This window comes from Prionailurus viverrinus, chromosome B3 (genome assembly GCF_022837055.1).
Source record: "Prionailurus viverrinus isolate Anna chromosome B3, UM_Priviv_1.0, whole genome shotgun sequence".
Classification (NCBI taxonomy): domain Eukaryota; kingdom Metazoa; phylum Chordata; class Mammalia; order Carnivora; family Felidae; genus Prionailurus; species Prionailurus viverrinus.
In genome coordinates, this window is record NC_062566.1 from 69,110,909 (window position 1) to 69,128,911 (window position 18,003).

Genomic DNA, 18,003 nt, shown 5'->3' on the forward strand with positions numbered 1-18,003 from the left:
TCAGGCTCCACAATGACAGTGCAGAGCCTGCTTGGGATTCTCTGCCTCCTTCTCTCTCTCTGTCCCTCCTCCACTTGCGCTGTCTCTCCCTCTCTCTCTCAAAAATAAATAAACTTTAAAAAAAAGTTTTATTTAGGTATTTTGACATACAATATTTAACATGTACAATTCATTAAGTTTCAACCTTAACTATACATATGTGCTATCACCATAATCAATCAAGAGAGTGAACATATGCATCACCCTCTAAATGTTTACTTGTGCCCCTTTGTAATTCTTTCTGGCCCCTCCCAACCACTGATCTACTGTCACTATAGATTAGTTTGCACTTTCTAGAATTTTATATAAATGGAATAAAATAAAGATGTACTTTTTGTCTGGCTTCTTTCACTCAGCATAATTTTGCAATTCATAAATGTACTAGTATCAATAGTCCATTTTTTTAGTCTGTGTCTATTGTTGAGAAGTGGCATGAAATCCACTTTAAAACCTTCATTTGTTTGGGTTTGTATTTAAGGAGGTGCTTCCTCCATGATCCTAAGGTACCTATCTCAGTGCTTGGCATATGGAGCGCTTATTTGTTGAAAGAATGAATTTTCACCACCCCACAATGTTAATTCCTTATATAGTTTTGTTTGTTCCATGGAACGCTTGACCTTTATAGGCCTGTTTCTTCATCAGTGTTGTTCATCTCACATTCTGCTATGCCATATGCAAAATACAATCACTCACTTCTTAAATGTTCTTTAATGATAAAGCCAAGAACATGCTCAAGTATTCCTGAGCTAGATTCTTGCAAGGAATGGGGGGGGGGGGGGGAAGCGTGTAGAAAGATAAATTAGGCATAACTCCTGCCCACAATCTAGCTCTACTTTCTTGGAGACATTGCTCTTGATCTAGTATTTAAAAATATTAATGTGTATGTTTTGAACTTGATGTTAAATGTAAATGGGAGCCTGAGAAAAAGTTTACTTAACCTTTCAGACTTGGACATTCCTTTGCTGCATTGTTTAGAATTACAGAGAAGAATGGAGATTTGCTGAGAACATTGTAAGAACTCTGCCTCCCACACTCTAGCCAGGAAACAAAATGGCACTGCAAAGATAGAGTATTTAGTACACATTCTATTTATCAAACCAATGGAAACTTTTGAGTAGAATACGTTTTCACATGGAAAATTTGGGCTTAAATAATCAGATTTCAAAGCTAGGATATTAAAATCGCCATTGGAGTGTGGAACTACACTTAACTGAGCAATTGTTTAGAAAAATTAAAAAAAAAACGAACGATACTACTTTGAAAGTATCTGAATATGAGTAGCAAGAATATATTTGTATTATGGACCTGAATATATATGAAACCAGTTTCAGGAATAAAATTTACAGGCAGTCAAGAGGTTTTCAAATTATTTTCAAGGGTGTTCACTGGAAAATGAAGGTATTCAGAGACACAACTATTGATGATTAAGCTAGGAAATTCCATGCCCATTGTGAGTACATGATTTAAGGAGAAAACAAGTGGATAAAGAAAATACGTAATCAACCTATGACATCAAATAGCAATTTTGGAACAAATGTTCATAATGTGCCATTTTTCAATTGATTAACCATTCCAAGGGGGATTTCAAACCCAGCTCCCTTGTGGCTTCAAGGGTTGCCTGTCTGTTCATGGAAACGTTTGTTATACAAACTGAAATGAGCCTGGTTTTACTGAGACACCATTGTGAACTAGTATATAAATAAGGCCTGATAGGACATTTTGGATCTCAAAGAAAAGCTGAGAAATTTGGCTCAAAAATGGGACAGATTGAAACAATTTTTACCAAAGGAATATGAGACAGTAAAGGAAATTGATTCAGAAGAAGACCAGTATCATTTTGAAAAGCTAGACATGAGGCACAACGTGTGCAGTTCTTGTTATAAGGATTGAGTGTGCTGCTGTAATGAGAAAACATGTGCCAGGCTGATAAAAGTATTTCCCTGGATTTTAAACTGATGATGACACTGTCTTACACTGAGTTGCATATGAAAGAGATTTTCTCCTTTAAAAATTGTATCAGAACCAGTGGGAGAAACAGACCAACCAAAGCGCATTTGGAGTTTCGTGGTTGGGAAGACCATACATTGTAAATTTTGAAATGCCCCCTAAGATTAAGGTGTAATGGCAAAAAAAAACCAAACCTTGAGGAAGTTAGCAATTTAGTATACTTTCCAAATTCCATTTACCAAAGAGAAATTTTGCTAAACTAATTTACAGTATGCAACCATGGTAGCTAAGTAGATTAATTATTACATCTGGGTTTCACATGACTGGGTTGCCTTATAAAAAACAAAAACAAAAACAAAAACAAAAACAAAAACAAACACAAACACAAACACAAACACAAACAAACAAACCAACCAGGTACAGGTAATTCTGGAACAGATGCTTTTCTCGGGCAGCATTTCAAAACTAATTTGTTGATACCTTCAACAATTAATAATGGGAGGGTCTATGGATGGGGAGGAGCCCATCAGGATCACCCAACTAGAGGGTTACTGACACAAACAGAGGGTCTACAGGAGCCAGGCAGTAAGCAGTGTGAAGCACACAGAGTGGTAAGAACTGTGACAAATGAAGGAGAGAATATACCCTATAAAGGAGCAGCCATCACTCGGTTCCAACTAATTGTTGCCTTGTGAGACTGGAAGGCCAGGGGTGACAGATCTTCTGATTATTCAGAAAAACCTTAGAAACCCCTCTCTTCACATACAATCTATGGATTTTTATGTGAAATCTCCTTAATTATAAAAGTTGGCAACTAGTTATTTTATTCATAACAGCTTTTTACTACTACAGAGGCAGTACAAGTGCACTGTATAAAAATAGAAAACATAGGCCAACAACACAAAAACATACTCTCACCACTCAGAGATCACCACTCTCAACACCTTCATGCCTATCCTTTCAGATCTTTTTTTTTTTTTTTTTAACGTATAGACACTTTGAAAACAAAAAAACGATTACCCTGTACTGGTTTTGTGACTGGCATTTTTGTTAATGATTTTGACCTTTCCGGCTCAGTAAATTTTCACCTCATCTAATCCCGTCCATATAAAAAATTTCCCAGTTGACTCCAAATATCTTTTATAGCAATTTGCTTAAACCAATAGGGAATCCAGGACCATGCGTTGCATTGTTACGAAATAGCTTAAGTCCCTCTAATCTAGCAGTTTTGAAGTTAAAAAAAAAAATCATGCGGACTTGCTCAAGAGCGCTGACCCATTGCCCTGCAGATTGCCTCACCTCCTAGGTTTGTGGGGTTGCTTCCTCCTGGCATCCTTTACTTTCTCACAGCACTTCCTGTAAACCTCAAGCTACATGTCCTACTTCTCCGGTGGGTGGGGAACAGGTGGACTCTACACTAGGCTGGGTTATGGATTTGCCTCACACCAGAACCGGTCAACTGGCTGGTGATACTAAGACCCATTCCAGGAAATGAGTGATGACAAGACCATAAGCTGGTAGGTTACTTGGCACTATATTATATATATATATATATATATATATATATATATACACACACAATGTCCAGTTGTCCACCAATCATTTCACTTATAGCTTTCACTCTACTTAATAATTTGGCCCGAATCAATTATTTTATTCGGGTTCACAAAATGCTGTTTTTCCAATTCTATCATTCTTTCTACATTTACTATCTGGCATTTTCCTCTCCTCAGTGAAGGTTCAAAATAATATAAAAAATAACTCCCACTCCCAGTGGCCAAAGAATGCATTTGGGGACAGGATTTGTCTATGGGCCGCCACATTCTGATCTACAATCAAAGTCCAACAAAGTCTCCCCCCTGTCATCTGTACCCTGCAGCATTAGGTCTTTTGTTTGTAACACTCAATTACTTTGCACTTGGTGACATGTTGCTTGTAATCTTCTCAAGGCATTTTATGTGTGTATTTGTCTCCCTGGCTAGACTGTGACCTCCTCAAGGGCAGGGACTCTCCTGCAGTGTATTTCTTTTGCTTCTTCTAATGTGCTTTTAAAGATACTTTGGCTACTGCTAGTTCAAGTTAGCAAAAAAACCAACCAACCAACCAACCAAAAAACAAAAACATTAGTAAGAAGCACAAGTTTTCATTATTGTCTCTTATATTCCCTGGCTTTCCCACTAAAACTTTCCCTAATTATCCATCATAATGAAGGGCTGATCTAATTTACAGTTTACTTGTGCTGTGGGAGTCCCTGCAATGGGGATGAAGGTTCGGGTGGGACGGAAGAGGGGAAATAAACTCTTTATTAGTCTTCAAAAGTTGGAACCTCATTTTCCAGCTGCATGACCTTAGGTAAGTGCCGTTATCCCTCCACTTCTATTTCTTCATTTGGTAAAACGAGGTCACAGAGTTCCAAAATCGCACCCTGCTTGGCTCTAACCCTCCCTCTAGGATACAAGCCTAACCTACACCTTTCAGCAGATGTTCCTTGTAACCTGTGTCTCCCTGCTTGGATCGCTCCTTGGCTCCCTTCACAAGGGGCAGTGCTATCCTTTCTAAGCATAGGTGGACAGAATCTGCCTCTGACTACTCTCCGAACACATTAGACTGCTCTAATCCATATGTCCCAGTGACAGTTTGCTCGTTTCCAAGGTCAAACCTCAGTCCTTCACAACCAGGGCCAAGTATGGATATTCCAAGGTCTCTACACCAGTAACGGGCAGCAAGGCAGAGGCCGTCTTAGGTTCTCCTTTGCTGTGAGGGAGAAGGGAGAGGACGGAGATTGTCTTTGTTGTGGAACCCTCTAACATTAGGGCTCCAAATGACCTGGCTCGAGTCTGGATCCTTCTAAAACAACAAAATGCTTTTGCTCACTGGTTTTTCCAATCCTTTTGTCTCAATCCTATCAGTCTCCTTTCTCTCTCATTATCCCTCTTGTTATATGTACAATCTCAAGGACCTTATCCAGCTGGCTTTATGTGCCTAGAAATAGCTTTCTCTACTTCCTCAACTGAGGACAGTCTCCGGCCTGATTGCAAATGGAATCTTACCAATTCCCTGGCCTAGGAAAGGGGGAAGGGAGAAACAGGTCTTGAAGGAGTGAGGCAGAGGGAGAACCACCACCAACCATATTCTTCATAAACCAAACCACATTCAGGCCTGTAGTGAACGGAGCTTACCAGAGCAAACAGCCAGTCTGCTGTGAAAGCCTGACCCCCGTACTGTGACTCTCATCTAGAGACACCAAAAAGATCCAAGACTCTCCCATTTCCCCCTTGTCCCATCTCAGGCCTAGTGGCTATTGATGAAAACCAGGCAGTAAGCTGGCCAAACAAGGTCTACCTGTTGCTGGGTCCTTTGCAGCACCCCACGAATCTATTAGCTGTAAATATTAAATAGAATGGGTCAGGTAGAGCTGTCTCCTGGGAAACAGGAAGAAGGGGTCTTGCAATGCAGGGAACACTTGGGAGCCTGCCAGTGACAACGTGAAGTGGCTGGGGCTGATCTTCTGCCACAGCCTGCCTTCCCTGGGCCTGTCCTCATCAGCTGTTAGCACTTGTCTTTTCTTAGGATGGAGGAAGGGAGTAGCCCCAGTGGCAAGAACAGAGTCCTGGGGAGCCTTGGGGCTGGCACAGAGGAGCACAGACCCAGAAAGGAATCAGCCAGTAAGATGGAGGCTGAAATCAGAGTAAGAAACCAAAGGTCAGAGTGGACACGACCTCCAAGAGTCAAAGAAGGGATGGGTGTAAAGGTATACATACTTGTCTGGATTTCCCAGGCCTGGAGCAGCCTGGTGAGAAAATTGCCCAGTCAGCGTCATTGTATTCACTTATTTAATAATAATAATTCAGAAGAAGCAATCCCAGCTGTAGATCAAGTAATCTATCAGAAAATTTATCCCTCCAAAAAAAGTGCATCCCCTCTGCAGTCAGGGGTATGAATGTGAGCTCTTACTCCCCCTCACACCCTCATGCACAGGCCTCTCCTCTGCAACCCCAGCTTGGCTGGCACGGTCACCTTAGAATAACCCCTAAACGCGGAATTTCTGTTCTTAGGAGTAACCATTTCTAGTATGAAACTCTAAGTGACAGGGAATGAAGACTAAGGATTAAAGATTATCAGATTAATTTGCCGAAAACCAATTCACCTACAGACAATTAGTCTAAAATAAATATTTATCAAATCTGCAGCATTTCAAAAGGATTTAGCAGATTTACCCTTTCACTTTTTACTGTTGTTGTCCACATAACCTTTAATTGTTAGTCAACTGAACATGCCACATGCCTGCTCATTTGTTTAGAATATATTGGCATTTTTAACAGCAGGAATGTAGAAATTAGGCCAAAGCATCAAAATCATATTGAGCTCTATTACATTTTCCAAGGCATCTAATTTGTAAAGGAATATTGAATTAAGAAACACAAAAAAATGATACACAAAATGTCCATACCAATTATATTTATTGCTAGAAACTTTAAACTTTTTAGAAAAGTGTTTGAAAAGTAGATAACATAGGAAAATGTCCATAAAGGTAGGAAGCAATCTCAACATTACAAAGTGCTGCAAATTTGATAAATTTATGTTGTTGACAATAATTCAGAAGTACTGTTGGATGAATAGATGTAAATCTTGAAAACACCCAAAACATAACAACGAAACACCTAAATGGCTATAAAAATACCCCAAAGGGACTGAGCTTTTGGCAAACTGGTCATTAAGTAAACTTTGGCAGCTCTTTCTGCCCATGGGTCCTATTCCCGTGCTTTCAATAAAACCACCTTTTTTGCACCCTCCCTGCCCCCCCCCAAAACAAGTAAACTTTAAGCATACAAGTCTCCCACGAATTGGCTTTAAGGGAATCTAGCTTAGGTAAACCGATTTCAGCCAAACGACTAGAACCAGATCAAAGTGTGTTGCCCCTCTGGCTCCCCAGAACCTCAGAGTTTGGGAGTTGTAGTGGTTATAATCCTAGATTCCTCTGAGAGGTGGCAGGTCTGGAGTGGTGAGTGACTATTAGGGAACTGGATAAGAGTGACCTGAGAAGAAGGGAGTGAGACAGTGTGTCTATGAATGTGCCTATGTGTGTCTACATTGGGCTGGGGGTCTCAGTGCACCTATACCTGGGCATGTGCACGGAGCGCGGTTGGCCTGACACTTCTTACATGTCTCACCTGGCACCTCCACCCCCAAGGACCCACTCATTACTTCCCCAACTGAGGAGAAGAGGAACCAAGTATGGGCACCCACCTAGCCTTCCCAGGCCCACGTGAGTCCCTGAGAAATAGGCAATACAGGCAACAGGCCCACTGAGAGCTGTCCCCCTTCCCAGCAGAGGGGTGAGCAGTGCTCCTAGTCTATAGGGAGAAGGTGGCCAAGAAAAAAACTCATTAATAAGGTCTAGTGTCCATCTCTTCATCCAGATACAAAGACACTGTAGTAAGAACCTGCTGACCCCATACCTGACCCACATGAGGGGTACAAAAGAGTGAGGAGTGCTCATGATGTCCTCTCTTCCTATAATCCAAAGCTGGAACATCACTTGACTTATGCATAATCAGACACTGGAGATACAGACCAGAATCAGAGCTTTAGAAAGTACTGGAACTCGCCTGTAGTGTGTGCCTGAGTACACGCTACAGCACAGGCTACACACATGGAAAGAAAGCCAGTCACCCCACCATGGCAATTGGAAGGTTCCTTCTCCACAATCCATTTGGAATGTCATATCTTTGGGTCTCTGGCCCTTGGGGCCTTCCCCAGAGGGCTCTTCTTCCCGGCCTGGGAGTGCGTTCCTTGCCTCGGCTGGCCTCAGAGGGGCCCTCTGGCCAGAGGAATTTGTCAATGGTGGCGAAGGCAGCAGTAGTGACTGCAGTTCAGATATAGTTGGCAGGGGGCTGTCGGGCATTAAGCCGCTGCATGTGACAGCCGTGGCAGAGCAAGTGCCCATCCAGAGGGAAGCAGCAGCAGCCTTCCTCATCACTCAGCTGCATCCGGCAGTCCTAGGGAAGAAGGACATCTAGTTTACCTCAGCCTAGGCACCTCAGACATCTTGGGAGTCTGCCTTGCTCCACACCAGACTCCTAATGACTGGAAGAAAAGAGGTGGGGTTGGAAGGGATAGACTCCCAGAGAAGAAACCTGAGAAAATACCTCAGCAGGACAGCAGGTGTCGCTGCTACAGCAGAAATAATGAGTCAGACTCCCATTTCCAGCAGTTACCAGGAGTCCCTAGTTTAGTCTTGCCTCTGGGGAAGCCAGATTCAGAAAGGACTAAACAACCAAGACCAGAGAGGGTGGCTGGAGGATGAGAGAGACACACACACACACACACACACACACACACACACACACACACACACTGGAGATAGGCCAGAGCACCTTCCTGGTTTCCATGCCTTAGACCTCTCCTGCAGGCAGTTTAGGGACATGCCTCACCCCCCAGCCCCATTCCCATTCTCCTCCAGAAGCCCTGGCTCCCAACACTCACCTCACAGTGGTAGCACTCAAAGTGATAATCCCGGTCCATGGATATCACCCTCACAATGTCCTCACAGCCCTGAAATGATGCAGACCCCCATGGGATAAGCTTGGGATGAGCACAGCATGACAACCCCAACTTTACCTTCCCTACTACGGGCCCCTCCCACACCAATGGGAAGATCATACAAAGGCCTCCAGAGAGAGCTCTCTGCAATCATCTGTGGCTTTGAGATGGTTTTTGCAGATCCTACCAGAACTTTCCCCCCACCCTTTCTTAGGGTTGCCTCCAGGAAGCATGTCCTCTCATTGTCTTCCCTCTGTCCAGCAGCTCTGGCCTTACCTACTTCTCCCAGCTTTGAGGGAAGCAGAGGGAGGGAAAGGGGGCAGGCAGCATAAGTAAAGTAAACTAAGCTGGGGACAAGGAGATCCAACAGGGTCTGACATCTCATTGGCTTTTGGCTTCTCTCCCCAGGCAAATGCTTCGCACACACAGCATAAATCATTGCTGACATCTTCCTACCAGCCCTAAGGATTCTTCCCACCTTTTTTCCAGCCCCTACCTCTGGAATCTGGTGACCCTGACCTCGAAGAAAGTCTCCTCCTCTGGACTGGGAGAGACCAGATGAAGCCTGGGCCCAGTGAGGCTGTCAGACATGTCCAGGCCCGGATGTTAGGGTCAGGGTGGTGACCCTGAGAGCAGAGTCACACGGGAATCTTCGCAGAGTACATTCCTCAGCGCCACCGCCTCCCTCGGGAAGCCAGGCCCTATGTCCCATCCCCTTCCCAGGGGCAGCGGCACTGGCTGCCCCGCAGGAGAACCCAAACATACTGACCTCTGAGGGGAGGATGGGTTGGCCGCAGGCCGCACACTTAGGAGCATAATTTCTGAAAAAGAGAGACAGAGATGAATTAAGGTTGGAGAATCCCTGAGCCCAGTTCCACACCATACCCCAAGGGGGTAGACTCACTTGTGGTAGTCAGTAACGCAGTACACCTGGTTGGAGAAGTCCACTGTGAAGGGGATGCCATCCAGGCACTTGTTGCAAACGATGCATCGGAAGCAGCCTGGGTGATAGGACTTTCCCATGGCCTGTAGGATCTGGCTCATGGAGTGGGAGGAAAATCAGTCTCCCTCTGATCTTGACTCTCCCGTTACCCAGCTACCCATGGCCCTTCCTGCTGCCCCCCAACCCCATCCAACCCCCTGCTATCCTCCCAGAACAATGCTACGTAATCTGAGGGAAGCCAGGACTCTTAAAACAGAGGCAGAAACCTTGAACAAGTTCTTAGCATCCAGGCCAGTGGTTCTCATCCGGGGCTACATATCAGGATCACCCAGGGAGCTTAAAATACCCATCAATGCCTGGGTCCTACCCCAAAAGTATCCATCACAGTCTCTGATGAAGACCCAGGCACTGGTATTTTCTTTACTTCTTCCCAGGTGATCTGCTAGGCTGCTAGAGTTGAGGACCTCTGATCTAATCCTATCCCTCCTTCCTAAATTAAAAAAGAACAACTCAGTTCTAACTGATCCCAGTCAGTAGCAGGAAGGACATTAAGACCCAGCATGCCACACCCCTTGCTCAGGTGGAGGGCCTGGCTGTGCCTGCAGAATTAGGTAAAGACTAGGTTACAGAAGCCTGGGATGGCAGGATTAGGGGTCCAGACTTGACCCCACAGGCAGAGGGACGCCACTGTAAACAGTTGCTCTGGGGAAGAATGAGATGAAAGTGATTCATGTGGTGATATGGTTCCTCCCTCCACCTTTCTCAGTACCACCTATCCCCTGGCTCTACCCCTCGGCCCCTCAGGCTCATAGAGAGTCTCAGATGAAGACACCTTGCTTACCTTCTCCAAAATCAAGTGACCACAGACACAGCACTTCTCAGCTGCCTCCTGAAACCCTGAAAACTACAGAGAAGACCAAGGTAGGGTGTTACAAGTAGAGAATGACCTGATGGGTGGAACCCCAATGGACCACCAAGAAGGGAATCCCACTGTGGGAGCCAAGTCCAGGCCCAGGGGACCTCTCACTCACCAGATAATCTTCCTCACAGTACACGGAGCCATTGACGCTATAGAAAGCTTTGCAGCGCAAAGTTCGCCCTAAAAGCAGAAGGCAAAGGACTGGAGGCCATCCCGGGGTCCAGGTACAGGGTTTCCCTGCCCCAGGGTCACTCCTCTCCAATGTCCCATGATGTGTTTAAGTCTGGACTTTAGTGCCTATGCTCCTAACTGCTGTTTGTCCTCCCTCCCTACACGAAAGTCCCATCTGATGCAATTCCAATTTGCTTTGGTCTCATTCCTGCCAGCTTCCCCTCTCCTCTGCTCACTGCTTCTCCACTTCCTGCCTCCTCAACAGTTTTCTAGTTTCCTGGCCTCCCTAAACAAGTACATTCCCCACCAGTGCATGGGGAGCCACCAGGGAAAGCAAAGACAACTACAGGCTGGGGCACAAGGTAAAGGAACTCTGAACAAGGTGCTGGACGATGCCCACAGAGGTGGTCACACTGTCACAGGCCTCGCCCTCTGAGACTTTTCAACCTGGGGGCCTCTTTGTGGACAGCCATCTTGCTCTCCCAGCCCTGTGTTTTTCCAGGGACAGGCTGGGCAGGTCAGGACATACTGGCATTACTGCTGGGGACAAAGTGCTTCGCTTGGGACCAAAGTCAGTTCCCTTTCCCGCTGTACTGAACTGCTAACCCAAGCTTAGAGGAACCCAGGGAATCCAGGATCTTCTGTGAGCAGACAAAGCATGTGATCAATACTTAGGAACTGCTCCAGGGTGTCTAACTTGTCAGAGAGGGGGTAGGAGTGAGACCCAGGATGGAGAATGGGCAAGTTGGCCACTTCCTCTGCCCTCTTTTGATCACAATCTCCACTTCCACCTCTGTCCAGTGGTTTAGAAAAGCTGACTTAGAAACTCATGAGAGACACCAGGGGTAGAAAGAAGGAAAGAGACATACCCAGGAGAGGCCCTATAAACAGGACAGACAGATAGATGAACCTAAGAGAACCAGGCAGAGGTGGGGGGGGGGGGGAGGATTGGGGTGGAGGGAGAGAAAAGCTGAGTGCTGGAGTCAGACAGGCAGAGATAGGAGATTAAAGGTTTAGCAAAGGAATCAAGAGTGGGCAAGCAGTGGGGAGGGGTAATGAGGGAGGTGAGGGAAGGGCCGGGGAGTTAAGGCCACTGGGAGCACCCCCCCCTCCCAGGCGGGCCTCCTGAGCTAACAGCAGCGGGCATTCCTGGAGCGTGATGTCATCAGCTTGGCATGGCCCTGTGGCCTGCACTCCAGCGAGGTGGCTGAACTCTGACCAGCCAAGAGAAAACCCCTCTCTCCGCCCCCCATGGCTCCCAACTCCCCCAGCCCACCCCCACCCTTCCCACATTCCAGTCTTTCACTGTCGCCCCAGGCAACTCAGACTGCCCAGGACCAAACCCCACCAAGGAGAGGCTGAGGCCGGGCTGGAGTCCAGGCTGGGCAAGCAAGGAGGCAGAAGAAAGAGGGAGGAACACAGGGGAGGAAAGAGGCTGAATGGAGGAAGGGAGGACTCACTCCAGAAAGCAGACCCAACATGGGGACTAGAGAGTCAGGTAAAGCACAGAGAAGGAAAGGCGGGGCAGCAATGGACACCCAGACATATGGTGGGCACCTGACAGCTGCTGTGTGAGTAAGTGAAGAGGCAAAAGCTCTGCTTTCCCTAGGCACTTGTGAGTGTGGATGCATGTGGGGAGTGCTTGAGGCCCCAGCCCCTGCGGGAAGGCCTAGGGGATACACTCACCACAGGAGCAGCAGACAAAGCACTGGGTGTGGTAGAGGCTGTCCAGGGCCTGGCAGGCATTGCTCTGCCCATAGATGCCTTTGTTGCACTTGATACAGGTGCCTGAGGGGAGAGAAGAGGTTGTCAGCATCACACCCTATGCCCTCAGCTCAAAACCAGAGATTCAGGATCTTTCCTCACTATTCTTTCCTAATTGTGTCAGAGGACCAGGGGTCTCAGCCTCCCTTTGATGGGCTCCCTCCTGGGAAGAGAGGATAATGAGAAACGGGATGCAAAAAGGTCTTGGCTGAGCAGACCCATTCTTGTTTACGTGATTAATCAACAGATATTTTCTGAGCATCTAGTTTGTGCCTACCAAAAACATCGTGTCCAAAACTGTGGAAGATTGGAAAAGGTCAAAGATATGGTCCTTGGCCTTCAACTAAATGCTTGCGTTCTGTCAGGAATAAAAGACTAATAGGCTAGGATATGACCCCTGTTGCACTGTGTAGGACAAGGAGTCAGATATGCCAGTCCATAATGTCCCAGCAGTGCACTCCTAGAGAAAGTAGGCCAGGTCCAGAAAGCCTCTCTGGGACCTCAGTTTCCCCATCTGTAAAATGAGCTGCTATTCAGCTACAGAATGACTTCTTACTGCTCCACACCTCCAGGCTTTCAAGGATGAAAAGAAGGATATGGCTCAGCAGAGGGCCCTGTGCAGAGGGGACCATGTGAGCATGACTCCTGTGGGGAGGTGGCTGCTAAGAATGTAGGGTGTGTTCCAGGGACTGGAAGTTGCATAGGAAGGTGGGGGAAGGGTGACAGAATTCCTAATGTCTCCCAGACATCGATCTTGGGAGGAATAGAGCTAAACTGCTCTTCTCTGACACCCCTCCCCCTAAAACACATACACCTGGCTCTGGCACCCACCTTTCCTGGGTGTGTTCTTCCCTCCCTCCACTCCCCAATTCCAGGCCCATGAGTGAGGGCTAGGGCCTGTCTTTGGGGAGCAGATCCCAACGGGCCCGCCTCACCCCGCCCCACCTCTCCCCCTCGGCACACTGCCATACTCCTTGCCTGTTGGGGCCCATCCCAGTCTTTGCCCAGGGGCTTGGGAGCCCGTGCAGCAGCTGCAGCAATTGATGGGCCCAGGCCTGTCCTGCTCCCACCCTCTGGCAGCTGGGCAAGGCTGTAGCCAAGGAAGAGGGCCCCTAACTAGGGGCCAGAGTAGGAGGGTACAGTCAGGCTGGGGATTCTGTCAGAGGAGGCAACCTGACTCTCAGGAAGAAGAGGCCCCTACCTCTAGGGTCGAAATGCCCGTAAGAGTGAACATCTGCTCCAAGATTGCCATGCCAGGGGGGCCCGTCAGAACCATTTCTTTGGGAAGCCTTGAACATTATGGGAAGACTGGCACAAACTGCTCAGGCATGTCCGCCTCACCTCCTCCAACCCAGTATATCCACACTTAGGTTCTTCCTGCCATTTTATTGCACTCTGTCCAAGCTCCTTTCTTCCTTTTAACTCTGATGGCTTAGCCAAAGAGACTTCTTTCCACTCAACAGCCACTTCTCACAGGCCCCCAAAGGAAACTGCTAAAAGGATCCTGTCGCTTTGTCTCCGTTGACCAAACCATTGTCTAATCTACAGCTTTCCTCTCTCAGGATGGGAACACTGAGGGTTGAACCAGGCAGGGCCCTTCCAGACTGCAGCCCTGCTACCTCAACCTCCTCCTCAACCTTCCCTCCTTGGCTGGGTTCCTCTCCCCGGCCGCATTTCTAACCATAGAGATCTAGAGATCTAGAGCATGGGGTCCAGCGCAGGAACATGGATGGTGAGAAAGGTGAGAAGAGGCCCACAGCCCTCCATTTCTGCTCTTCCTACCATATCAGCATTTCTTCCTGCAGCGAAGTGGTGGTTGTGGGTCTTAGATAAAAAGATCCTTTAAGACCCCAATATCCCCCGGTAGCTGTGACATATAATCAATTAAAACTTCTTAAAGGTGACCGCGTGGGGGAGAGAAACAGCGACCAGGTTTCCTTAACAGCAGCAGGAAAGAACGTGCTACTTCCAGCCTGAATTCTGAGGAGGTTGTGCCCCAAACTGAAGGCCAGGTTATTTCTGGCAGTTAACACAGGGTCGTTAACCAGCTAGGGATGCTGGTGTACGGGTGGTCATGGCTTTTGCCCTCACTTCCGGAAGATAGGGAAAATAGAAGCGGACACCACCAGATCTCCGCTTAAATGCCCACGCACGCAGGCAAGCCAGCAGGACTGGGACAAGCCAGTAGCAGGGTCCCCGCTTTTCCGTCCCGGAACGCTTCACACTCTCTCCGGGTTCCATTTGCCCGACCGCGGCCGCGGCTGCGCGCGTGTTAGCAAGCAGCACCCCCGCCCCCCACCGCACTCCACCCTCTGCCCCGCGCCGCGCCGTGCCGCGCGGCCAGCCCCGCCCGCGGGCACCTGGAGCGCCCGGGCAGGAGCCGGCACGCACGCGGCCCGCCCGCCCCGCCCCCCACCCGCGCATTCCCCGAATTCCTGCGGGCGGAGCTTGGGCCGGGGTGGGGGCGCGGCGCGCGGAAGCCTGCAGGGGCACCGCCGCCTAGGGGGGAGCAAGATGGGGGATGCTCTCACTCCCCACTTGGTCCCCTCCCTACGAGGCCTCCTACAGCGAAAAACCAAGGCTCTAAAGCTTGAAGAACTGGGACTCACGAGATCATAATCAGGGGGTTGAATGTAGCATGAATAAGGAGCCCCTGGTCCATTTGAGACCTGGTGGAAAGGGGAAGTCCCTCTTGCCTCTTCTAGCTCCGCGTCTCCGCCTCCGACTTCCCGGCGCCGGCAACTGGGGCCGTCGGGGCAGTGGGTAACCGAATGCTGTGACGGGTCCCGTCCCATCCCTAACCACTTGTCTCACTCACCGAAGTAGTCTTCTCTGGCCTCTGGTTCCCGCATCCGGGCCCGGGAGGCCTCTGGAACGAACGGACCCGGCGGCTCCTCGACACCCGACGGCTCAATCCCCGAGGGTTCCCCGCGGGTGCCGGCTTCTCGCCCACCCGTGCCCACCGTCAGGCGCAGCAATGCTGTTAGCTCATCCTGGTATCGGGCGCCCGCGGCGCAGTCCCCGTATCCGGTCACCGAGTGTCGTCCGGGTTGCGCCCCGCGTCTCTCCAAAGGCCCTGCCGCTCCCACTCCGGCCCCGGCTAGAGCCCCGGGGCTGCCTAGGGCCGGGGGATACGAGTGGCGGCTTTCCTGGCAGCCGAATCCCGACGGCCGGTGAGCGCACAGTCGGTCCAGGGCAGCGTGGAGCTCCGGGTAGGCGGACGGCACCCCTCCAGGGGAATAGCCCGCCGGAGCCCCAGCCAGGGGTGGGCCAAACAGACATGGCCCGGCGGGCAGGGGGCTGCCGTGGCGCTGGTCGTAGCCCATGCTGATGCCGCTGGTACGATTGCTGCAGGGTCGGCTACCTCCGGCTCCACCGGCCCCCGCCCCGTCCAACAGCAGGCTGCCCCGGGGACTGGACGGCTTGCTGGCATCGCTGGCTGAGCTACTGGCGAAACTGGAGCGGGGGCTTAGAGCTGGGGCCGTGGTCTCCAGCCGAAAGTCGGGGGGCAACGACTGAGGTAGAGGCAAGGCCCGGGTGGGAGGCGGCCCCCCAGGAAAGGAGCCTTCGTAGCGCTGCGCCTCAAAGGAGCCGCGCGGGTTCCGCTCAGCGTCCAGGGGGCCCTGCTCCCGGGCTGGCTCCAACGGCTCATCCCCAGGTCCCCCAGTAGCTCCACGGGGCCCTGATTTCCTAGGTCCCCCCAACCCACTCAGACGCCCCTTGCCCGCCCCGGGGGTCCCATCAGATCCAGACCGGCTAGATTCACCCTTTCTGCGGCCGAACTTGGCGCTGCCGGAGTCCGAGAGTCTTAACTTCTCCAGCAGGCGACTGGCTTTCTCCCCTAACCGCTCCATGCCCTCGGGCCTGGGGCCTCCAGCCCCCTCCCCGCCCGGCACCCTGCAGCGTCTCTGCGGCCGCTTCTCTTTCCCAGCGGCCGGACTCCGGTTCCCCGGGGGCACGGGGTAGGCACACGGGTTTAGCGGGCGGCCCGGATGCCCGGCACCGGGAATCCCGCAGCATCCCCCAGCGAGAGGGGCTGCTTCCCCCCGCGCATCAGGGGTTAAGCGGGGCTAGAAGGGCCTACGGCCGCGGCTGTCCCGTCCGCAGGTCTGTCTGTTCACGCGTCCACTTGCCCTGCCGCCCCACTCTCCTCGGCCCCCGCCCCCCTCACTCTCACACTCAGCACAGACCGAACTTCTCTCCCAAACTTTTGTCTGCCTGGCCGGATCTACTTTTCGGGAGGGGCGGAGCGCTGTGTGCAGGAGGAACGGGGGTGTCTGCGCAGGGATCTCTGGTGCGCTGAAGGGGGAGGGTGGTGCTGGTGGTAACTGTCCCGAAGGTGGAGACCCGCCGACTGGAGGCGAGAGGCGGCCGTGGGGCAGTTTGGGCAGCGCCGCTACATCTCTCAGGAATTGGGACGGGGAAAAGTGGAGGAGGGGGAGGGGAACTCTTTGTTTGCAGTTGGAATGCGCGGAGGGGCACGGTGGAATGTGACGGTCCCGGACGGGGCGACGCGAGGCATGTTCTGCGCAAACATCGTGACTTTGTTCCTACTGTGGGGACTGTGGGAGAGACGGAGAGAGACTGGCACAGAAGTAGTGAGACAGGGAGAGTTCCATAAAGAGGGGGACAGGGAAAAAGAAAGGTGGATACACAAAGAGGCTCAGAGACGCGTATGTGAAGAACCCAGAAGGGCGATGAAACCCATGTAGAGAGGTGGAAGACAGGTAGCGAAAGAAAGGGCGAGCCGGAGCAAAGGGGATCGTGGGTGGTACGGAGACCGAAAGATGAACAGACTAAGAAAAAGAAAAATTTATGCATGTCCGGACAGAATGAGAGACCTACGATAATCTGCAATAAAAAGACACCACTTTCTGAACCCAAAGCTCTGCGACGGTAGGGAGAGAAGGACCTTTAGAGGCTACGTGAAAGGAGTGGGGAAAAGGGTTGGGGCTAATCTCTACCTTCAGGGTGGGACAGATACAGGAATAGAGACACCCCCTGGTGTTGGGAAATGAGATTTTTAGCAACTATTTCGGGTGACTATGGGGATAGAAGGACTGGTTTTAGGGCTAGCGAATGCCTCCCCCTTGGTTGGCCCACAGGAGATTGGTGATAAAGAGTAAGTATTAACTTAGGAAGAAGAAGAGAAATGTCCTTTAGACGAGCTAGCAAGTGAAAATGATCAGGGTGGAAAAGGGAAAGAAGCTTCTAATATGGGCCACACTGGAAGGATCAAGAACAAGGAAAGAAGGAAAGGGGGGGCTGAAACTGAACATACCTAATTAAATACCAGTCAACTGATTTTGCCCTGACTAGCACCTCAGGCGCAAGGGGTGGAGGAGGTAGAATGGAGAAGGAAAATGATTCTTTTGTATTTAGATAGTAAATGAGTATGAAAATTATATGCAAACAAATAATGCATATTATTTTCATTTCAACATTTTGAACACCTTTCATAATCTTAGTGTAGCCTTAGGGAATGGTGAAGCAAAGGAGGTTAATATCTTTGGGGAAATTAATTTGGCACAAACTATTTGGCTTCTTTGTCCTAGCTGCATTGTCTCCCTGACCTCATCTCTCGGGAGAATCAGCCTCTCTGTTTCCCTATCAGGCCTACAGCTCTTCTCTGATCCAGAGGAGAGTTCACTATCAGACCAGAAGCAGGGAACACTGA

The 18,003-nt window shown here is 49.8% G+C and overlaps 1 protein-coding gene across 1 annotated transcript; it reads right to left on the reverse strand.

The window, feature by feature from the left end:
- Window positions 1-1,111: 1,111 nt before the first annotated feature.
- On the reverse strand, window positions 1,112-16,730 carry AJUBA (ajuba LIM protein). Its single transcript, XM_047861112.1, has 8 exons — window positions 15,145-16,730; window positions 12,249-12,350; window positions 10,504-10,571; window positions 10,314-10,376; window positions 9,434-9,564; window positions 9,299-9,350; window positions 8,473-8,541; window positions 1,112-7,985 (listed from the first exon to the last, which is right to left on the reverse strand). The coding sequence occupies exons 1-8, from the start codon at window positions 16,178-16,180 to the stop codon at window positions 7,860-7,862; spliced, it is 1,647 nt and encodes a 548-aa protein (XP_047717068.1). The 5' UTR covers window positions 16,181-16,730; the 3' UTR covers window positions 1,112-7,859.
- Window positions 16,731-18,003: the final 1,273 nt, after the last annotated feature.

Coding starts and splice junctions, on each gene's coding strand:
- AJUBA (XM_047861112.1), bottom strand. CDS start 16,180: ATGGAGCGGTTAGGGGAGAAAGCCAGTCGCCTGCTGGAGAAGTTAAGA. Junction 10,572..12,248: donor CTTTGTCTGCTGCTCCTGTG/GTGAGTGTATCC, acceptor TTCTGCTTTTAG/GGCGAACTTTGCGCTGCAAA. Junction 9,351..9,433: donor TGCGTTACTGACTACCACAA/GTGAGTCTACCC, acceptor TCTCTTTTTCAG/AAATTATGCTCCTAAGTGTG.